This window comes from Vicia villosa, linkage group LG2, assembly GCF_029867415.1.
Source record: "Vicia villosa cultivar HV-30 ecotype Madison, WI linkage group LG2, Vvil1.0, whole genome shotgun sequence".
In the NCBI taxonomy this organism is placed as follows: domain Eukaryota; kingdom Viridiplantae; phylum Streptophyta; class Magnoliopsida; order Fabales; family Fabaceae; genus Vicia; species Vicia villosa.
The window spans coordinates 19,276,970-19,285,492 of record NC_081181.1 but is presented as its reverse complement, the minus strand read 5'-3'; the positions used below and the strand labels follow the sequence as shown (position 1 = coordinate 19,285,492).

At 31.9% G+C, this 8,523-nt stretch overlaps 1 protein-coding gene across 2 annotated transcripts; it reads right to left on the bottom strand.

Annotated features, from left to right (window-relative positions):
* Nucleotides 1-647: 647 nt before the first annotated feature.
* On the bottom strand, nt 648-4,961 carry LOC131645981 (transcription factor bHLH123-like). 2 transcript variants are annotated; one of them, XM_058916168.1, is made up of 7 exons: nt 4,367-4,961; nt 3,483-4,005; nt 2,916-3,023; nt 2,666-2,731; nt 1,895-1,960; nt 1,759-1,809; nt 648-1,470 (listed from the first exon to the last, which is right to left on the bottom strand). In XM_058916168.1, the coding sequence occupies exons 1-7, from the start codon at nt 4,675-4,677 to the stop codon at nt 1,321-1,323; spliced, it is 1,275 nt and encodes a 424-aa protein (XP_058772151.1). In that variant the 5' UTR covers nt 4,678-4,961; the 3' UTR covers nt 648-1,320. The 2 variants fall into 2 exon arrangements, with proteins under 2 accessions (XP_058772151.1, XP_058772150.1); XM_058916167.1 differs by having other exon boundaries at nt 3,483-4,008; nt 4,367-4,959.
* Between the last annotated feature and the right edge of the window lie 3,562 nt (nt 4,962-8,523).

Below are 8,523 nucleotides of genomic sequence, written 5' to 3'. Positions count from 1 at the left end.
GAAAAAATTTAATCTTTCAAAAAATCCCTTTCTTCATAGATAAGAGCGGTATTTATATCATATGTGGAGATGTAATGTAATGCTATTTTATCCTAGAGACTTAATGGTGATGTGGCAAATGTGTTTCTTGCAAAACCATAATTGTCTTAAGAAATAAAAAAAAAAACAAATAATTACGTGAGCAAAACGTCACTCAAAACAAAGACTATTTAAAGAACTTGTTGAAAGATAAAACCATTTATGGGCTTTCTCTTCTTTTTACATGTGCTTCCAATAGAAGCTCTTGTATGTGACCATTCATTAGAAAGCACAAAAGCATGTGTGCAAGCATCTTCAATATACATATATTATAATCATTAATTTTGTTGGTGTGCATAAATTTTTTAATCTTTGAAACAAAAACAGAAAAAAAAACAGTGTGGGCCTCCCTCTGACTTCCACTCATATATTCCAAATAAATAAACAAATGAAAAGTGAGTTTTCCAATCAAATAATTCTATTTCTATATTTCAATGATTCCTTCAAATTAGATTTCTTTAACTTCAACTAAAGCTACTTTCATTTTCACCTATATTCACAATATATAATAACAAGAATAAATTAGAGCAAAAGTTACTTTATCTTTTTGTTTACAAAACTATTTTCAATCTAGTTTAGAATTAGAACCTCCCTATATTCACCAACTTTCTCATTCTTATAATCCCACTTTTTGTAAGCATATAATCTTTCAATTATTACAACAATTTTAATAATATCCTCTTCCTCGAAATTGCCCAAAATCTCGACTTCAATCGGCTCTTCTATGACCTATCTTTATACGAAGAATCTGGATTTTCTAAGTAAATTTCAGCAATAACGGTTATATTAGACGACAGTTTTTTAATAAAAAGTTCATACGGTTAAAATATACCAATCGTTAGCTGATTCACTGGTAATTGACGCTAAAATTGGTAGGAAGGACCACGGTTCGATCCCCAAAATTACGATCAGGTGGGGGCTGGAACCACATGATGTCAGAACTGACCCCGAATTGGACTAAACCAAAAAAAAAAAAAACGGATCGAATAAATGCGGAAACCCTAAAATGAAGAGTCTTTGAAAGTGTTAGATTTCTTTTTCCTTTCTTCTTCTTTAAAGACAATTTTCTAGTCTCTTTTTGCAGAGATAACAAACTTTACATAAGTAAGTGGCCTTGTATGTTGTTTCTTTTCATTCATCATATCATTACCAACTTGACAATGTTTTGTGATAAGACTTGTCCTAGTAGCCAAGTATTGGTTCCGTGCCACTTTTTTTCTTTTCTTCAAAAACATTTATTAATTATCTGAAAGTTCCTCCAAATGTTGGTGTCCAATATTCAACTGTGGGTTCATGAGTCATTGGAAACGTACTAGAAACTGGTACTAAGCACAACCCTCTGCTTCTAAGATCTTGCTTTGGACCCTCTACTTCCTTAGATTTACCACAACCCTGCAACAAAAAATTTATCTATATAAATAATGCAACTTTAAAATTTTAAAGTGAAGGATAAATAACAAAAATATAATAAAAATATACGATCAGATCAATTATTTCTGCATGACATATTTTTCGATCGTTGGATCTAGATTGAAGGGTAAAAGTATAAGATTAATATTTTTATTTTAAGACAAATTAAAAATTATATTTATATTTAAGCTGTTTGATCTTGATTCAACGATCGAGAATATAAGAAAATATTTGATCACAGTAAATCTAATTTTTAAAAATATATACTACCTGTTGATGTTGGATTGGAGCACCACTTTTCATATATGGTGTGCTTAAAATCTATAAAAAATAAAGAGGAAATTAGTATGATAATTTTTTTATAATGTTTTTGAAAAGAAATAAAATAATGGAAAATGGGACTTACAGTCACTTGTTCATGAAGAAACTTGATATATTCAATTGCTTCAGAGAGCACTGAGGCTGTATCAGTCTGACTCAACATAGCAAAAAGAAATTTAAAATAAAATCAACAACCATCATTTAAAGAAATCATTATATTCAAAAAAATATATAAAAACTATAAATCATAGTTTTAAATTGCTCTCCAAAAGTTCATGTCTACATAATGATTTACCAAATGCAATTTTAGTCACGATATTTAAATTCTCAATTTTATTCACAACTGCAATTTATTTTCGTATTATTTATCATAGTTTTAAATTGTGACTGCAATATTATTAATATGGTACGCTCTGCAATTGTATCAGAATGTACTTCCGGTGTGATTTAAAATTTTGCATCGACCTCATTAAGAATCGCATATCAAACTATACATGCAGTGTGATTTATAATCTTGCGTCGACCTCATTAAAAATCACATTAGACAACTTCGTCAATGTTTCATTATAAATTTTCATCAAAAACTCAAAGTTTTATAATTTTAAAACTCAATTTACTTCTGATTTAACAAAAAATCTTGAAATTAAGCGTGTTTCAATAAGGTATTTCAAATACTTCCCAATCATATTTCGCGTTGCAGTAATTGCAATGAGCATCACAACAACTGCAATGTCCGCGATCACAACATCCGCAATTATATCCGCGATGCAACGACAATTTAAAACCATAATATTAATTATAAATCCAAAGAAAGAAAAATGATGAGTCTATTTTATTGTAATAGAATGAAGCTCACCTTTCCAAAAGGTGAAACCAATTGTTGAAGTGCAGTGATTCTGTCCCCCATTTTCTCTTTTCTCACCTAAGAACAAGAAATACAGTACATGTACATGTTGATATCTATATTAATTATGGACTCAAACAAAACAAAAATATAATATAAAAGTACATGAAAAAAAGGCAAAGATATATAAAATTAAAGATATAAAGTTTAAAAGCTAGCTAGTTTCCCCTTGTTGTTAAAAGGTTAGTTACATTTATTGTACCTTAAAAGCTGGCAAAGGTGATGGGGTTTCATTTCTGGACCTTTTTGGTGCAGGCTCACTCCCACTTTTCTTCACCACACCACTTGGGTCCCTACCTTCAGATATATTCTGCAAAACCATAAGTACATACATCAAATTCAAATTTAACCCTTATATTATTTATGGAGCTATTCTTCATGATTCTAAATTTGAAGTGTCCGCAAATTCTATCTCAACTGGCAAAAATTGATCGTCATCACTAGGATTCAAACCCTAATATTTACTGTTGTGTATGAGTTTTCAGTGATTATTATCGGTTTGTCTACAGACAAAAAAAATATTGCGGTTGCAGTTGCAAGTTACAGTTACACTGCTAATTTTGATATTAGGGCAAAATAAAGTCAAATACGCAGTTATACTAGTAACTTTGATATTAGGGCAAAATACAAACAAATACGCAGTTATACTAGTAACTTTGATATTAGGGCAAAATACAGACAAATACGACATTAATTAGATTTAAATAAAGGAATTTTCATTTCAACAATATTTATGCTAAAGAGTTGTTTGATTATCAATCTATGATACCTTTGTTTGTGCACCAAAATTTGGATTGGAAAATGGAGGCAAGAAGCTAGATGAAGAATCTTTAATACTCGACTCCGAAGCATTCCAGAAAGGAGCGTTATTGGTGAAATGCAATTGTTGTTGTTGTTTTTGTTGAGGTATTTTAGACCAAGAAGGAATTAAATCATTTGAACTCAAACCGAAGCTCGTTGACGAATAAGGAAAATTCATGGAACTATTACCATGTTGAGGTTGAATTTGATTAGTTTCAGTTCCTAAAAGTCCTTGTAACATGGAAGGGTTACCATACAAAGCTGAAGAATCCAATTGGCTTATCATGTTACTATCTCCTGAACTATATTGAGGACTAAACTGTGTTTGATCCAAAGAGAAACCTCTATTCACTTGCTTGAATTCATTGTTATTATTACAAGATTCTTGTCTCCAATGACTCAATCCAGTTTCTTGATCAAAATTTGTGCTTGATGAATTCAAATTCTCTTGCAGCATAGACCTAAAACTTCCTTCTGAAGCCTTGTCACTTCTTCTATATCATCAGCATCAAAATTAACACAAAAAATTTGTTACTTTATACACTTTTTTTTGCTCATAAAATTATTCTCTTTTGTAAAAATAGAATTAAGAAAAAGATAAAGAAAAAGAAAGATCCTACTTTATTAAAAAAAAATACTATAACTTTTTGTGTGTATCATCATATATAAATATTCTCAGATAGATCTATACTCGTAATAAACCGAACCAACTCCAAAAAAAATATAGGTTTAATTCGTTAATTAGCACGTAAAATAAGTTAAATTCTATACATGAAATAATGAGTTGAAAATTTAACTGATTAAATAAATGAACTGAACTTGAACTAGAGACGTTGTCGAGAAGAGACTTACAGTAAAGATGCTTGATTCCAATCAATGGTTTGAGATGAAAGTCCTAAATTCATCATATGCAAGTTATTGTTGTTGTTGTTGTCATTATTTGAAGTAGAAGAATCTGAAGGTTGAAGCTTTTCATGAAAAACAACCGAAGAACTACCGGAAGCAGACATAGTATCATGATGTTGTTGTTGCTGCTGCTGCCAACCACCAAAGGAAGAAGATTGTTGTTGCTGTTGTTGTTGTTGTTCAACACTTTCAAATCTCATGTTTCTAGCTGGTGTCTCCCACCAATTTCCACTAGGTTGAAACTGTTCTTCAGCCATCAATTACCACTAAACCAATCACTCGTGTATATATATAATAAAAATTATACAGAAATAGCAGATAAACAGACAACAGCGCCGCAGTGTGATGTGTTGTGTGAAGAAGAGAAAGAGAGTGTATTAGAAGAAATGAATGAATGGAAAAAAGGTTCAAAATTTGTTGGTATTTATATAAGGAGGAGAAGAGAAAAAATGATGATATGTTGAGAGAAAATTGGAAATAGCAACAAGACTAAGAAGAAAGAATATGGTTGACGCCTTTGACAATTCAGGACATGTATTGATTAGACAGTGGAATTATATGTCATTTTGAAATCGAATTCGGTTCATTCCTTAGCTTATTATTATATATTTATTAATTTTATACAATTCCACTTTTTGTTTTTTTCTCAACAATTCTTACTTTTTCTTCATGTTTCATAAATTGTTTTTTAAAAAACATTTACTAGTATTAAGTAAAAGATAATATAATGTTTTTAAGCTAAAAATCATGTTGCAACTGCAGAGATTAAACTTTTGAGTCGGAAAGACCATAATAGATTACAAAATTTTTTTGTAAAAACATTTATCGCTCATGTGTGATTAAGATTGAATTTGAATATAAAATATCTTATTAAGTCGAAAGATGTCTCTATTAACTAAAGATAATATAATGTTTATGACATTAAAATTTGATAAATTATTTTAATTTACTTTATCAAATTTTTTATATTCTAACATAGAAGTTTGTTGAATTCGCGGCTATGCATTTTAGTTAACAAAACTGTATTTTATTGATAAAAATAGTAAGTTTTTATCAAAAATTATATTTTTGCTTAAAAGTTTGTTAACTTTTTTTAATTCAAATTAATTAATAATTAAAATTTTGATGGTTTTTTTTTTTAAGATAAAGTAACCATTTCCAAGAAAACAAACATGTCCAATTATACTTTTGTTCCTACTATACCACTTTTTTCTTTACTCGTGTTATAGCCTTATCTTGAAAATTTCTTTACCCACCTCTCTATGGAGGTCACCCCCAGCGAAAACCCCACTTTACCCCTACTTCGGAAATGCATTTCCGAAGTATTTTTTTTTAAGTTTTCTCAGACTTCGGAAGTGCATCCCCAAAAACACCAAATTGGGGGTGTTTTTGGAGATGCACTTCCGAAAACACTTTTTTTCAGATTTTGGGGGGTTTCGGAAATGCATTTCCGAATTATGCAGAAACTGTGTTTATTTTTTTATGTTTTTCGAAATAGTCTCGTATTTTTAATTAAAGGAAAACGCCAAATAAAATAAGCGACATATAAACAGAAAATACTAATATGATAAACCAAATCCAAATAATATATACAAGCCGATCCAAATAGTAATAGTGTGCGAGAGATACAATCCGAAAACAAAAAAAAAAAAACCCGGACCCCTACTGGGTATGTCTAACCCTCTCTCCCTAGGACCTCCTCTGCCGCCTGTATGCCGCCGCACGGCCCGCATCAGTGACGATCATCTCCATCACGGCGACTGCCTCTGGGATAATAGACATTTACTCCCCTGCCATGTAGGCGAGATTCAGATTACCCCCCTATTAAATTTTTTTTTTGGATTACCCCCCTGTAATTTTAGGGTACCCCCCTAAGCGTGTAAAAAACAGTGAAAAACTAGAGGATAAATCAAAAAAACAAGTTTACAGGGGGGCCTAGGGGGGTAAATCATAGAACTTTTCATATTTCAAGGGGGTAATCCAAAAAAAAAATTAATAGGGGGTAACCCGAATCTCGCCTATATGGCAGGGGGTAAATGTCTATTATCCCTATATTAATTAATGCAATGATTGTACAAATGTGCAATATGGAATATTATTTGTACTATCGTAGTTGAATGTACGATAGATTGTAACCAGGAAGACGTGCACTTAAACCCAAATTTATAGAAGGAGTTGATGGGTTTATCACGTGGGCATTTGCTCAGGAATGTTGTCGAAGCGAAGGGGGAGTTAGGTGTCCTTGTCTTAAATATGAATGTAGATGTATAATTAGTGACCCAGAGGAAGTAGAACGTCATTTGCTTAGAAGAGGTTTCATTAAAAATTATTGGGTTTGGACGTCTGACAGTGAAAAACTGCCGAGGAACGTACCCGAGACTAGCAATATGCATGCTTCAAGTAGTCAACCAACTATGGAATATGAGGAAAACTCTAATCTGATCGGTGACATGGTTGAGAAAAAAATATTCGTTGAGGGGTGACGTGGGTTCCACGTCGCAAACGTGTGGCATGGCTTTCACGTCACAAACTGTCTCCGTTTTCTGTGCCTTGTCTGCATTTTTTGTGCCTTGACTGCCTTAACAGAAAAGGTGGTTGGTGTTTGTGCAAGATGTTGCGACGTGATTTCTATGTCACTAATCAGTGACGTGAAAATCATGTCACAACTTAGTTGCCACGCACTCCCCTGCGGCGTATTCGTGCACGTCACAAATTTTGTGTTGTGTCGTGATTTTCCACTTTGTGGCGTTGAAATCATGTCTCTACTGAACTTCTTTTTTGTAATGACATGGCTTCAAAAGATAAATTTAAAAGAAGTAATTGGGAACATTAGTTCATAAAATCTTTGATGCAGTTTGTAATTGTCCATCTCTCATGTTCATTGCATAACAGCATCTTACAAAATATTTGTGCAGCTTTAGGCGAGAAACTCAATTTAAAATAAGTCTTATATTATTTTTTTTTCTTTCTTTCTATAACATCATTGATGATAAACTATTACTCTAAGTGATTCTCTTTTCGTCAAACTAACAATAGATATTGGTATTTATTTTGGAGTCTATGATTGTGATCAAGGTTTTAAAAAACGGTCGCGGTCACGTCACGGTTGTATAAATGTTTTTCGCGATTTCGGTCGGTACAGGTGTATTGTGGTCGTCGCAGTGTGAATTAATGACAATTTATCCTTCAATATAGAAAACGCTGATAACGGTATTGGTATCGGCATCTGCCAAAACCGGTTTGTCGTGGTCGTATTTGTCGGCGCTGACCGTTTTTTAAAATCCTGATTGTGATCAAAGATTCTACGAATAATTTTGGCAAAATATTTTTTTCCTGTATGATAACTTCGAAGTTATTTTAGTCCTTTAACTTCAAAAAATTCTATATTGATTATTTACATGTTTAAAAGGTATAATTTTAGTAATTTTTTATTTGATATGAAATTCCTTTTCTCCAATTCTTTCAAAGCTTCCTTGATAATTTAAAATTGTTCTTCAAATCTAAATTCAATGGTGTTTTTTTAATGGTCGGATTCTAAAATCTTACTTATGTGAATCCTATAAACAAACATGATGAACATACACCATTATATTTGAAAACTTTCAGATTCTACAATCCGAATGTGCAATGCACCCTCTCACTGTGTGCTTGGATTGTTGAATTTATGGTGGCATCAAGGTCCTTTTATAAGTAAATTGGGGAATTAATGCATCAAGAGAAGCGATTGACCATATCGAGATTCTGAAACACGTCTATACATCATATGAATATGGGCAACCCTCTTGTATGAGAATATGATCGAGCCTTCCATATAAAGGAGATACACTTAGATGACATATTTTTTGTGTCGGTGATTGTCCATGTCGTCATCATCGGTGATTGTCAGGTGTCTTTGAAACTTGAAATGTTCTTGATATTTGAAATTCTATTCTTAAGGAGACAGATGTTGGACACAATATCTGGGACAATTGTGCATAACTTAATGATAATAGTTTGACAACAACAATGAAATAAACCAAAAATAATTTAAAAAAACAAAAGAATTGGTAACTCAGTTTGCTGCAACGCCTAGAGGGCCTTCAACCCAAGAAAGAAAATTTACT

Bases quoted from the DNA above. Each gene is read 5' to 3' on its own strand.
- LOC131645981 (XM_058916167.1), bottom strand. From the start codon at position 4,677: ATGGCTGAAGAACAGTTTCAACCTAGTGGAAATTGGTGGGAGACACCA. The intron at 1,961-2,665 runs GTGAGCTTCATT...ATGTTGAGTCAG, and splicing joins TGGTTTCACCTTTTGGAAAG to ACTGATACAGCCTCAGTGCT. The intron at 1,471-1,758 runs GTAGTATATATT...TTTTTGTTGCAG, and splicing joins CTCCAATCCAACATCAACAG to GGTTGTGGTAAATCTAAGGA.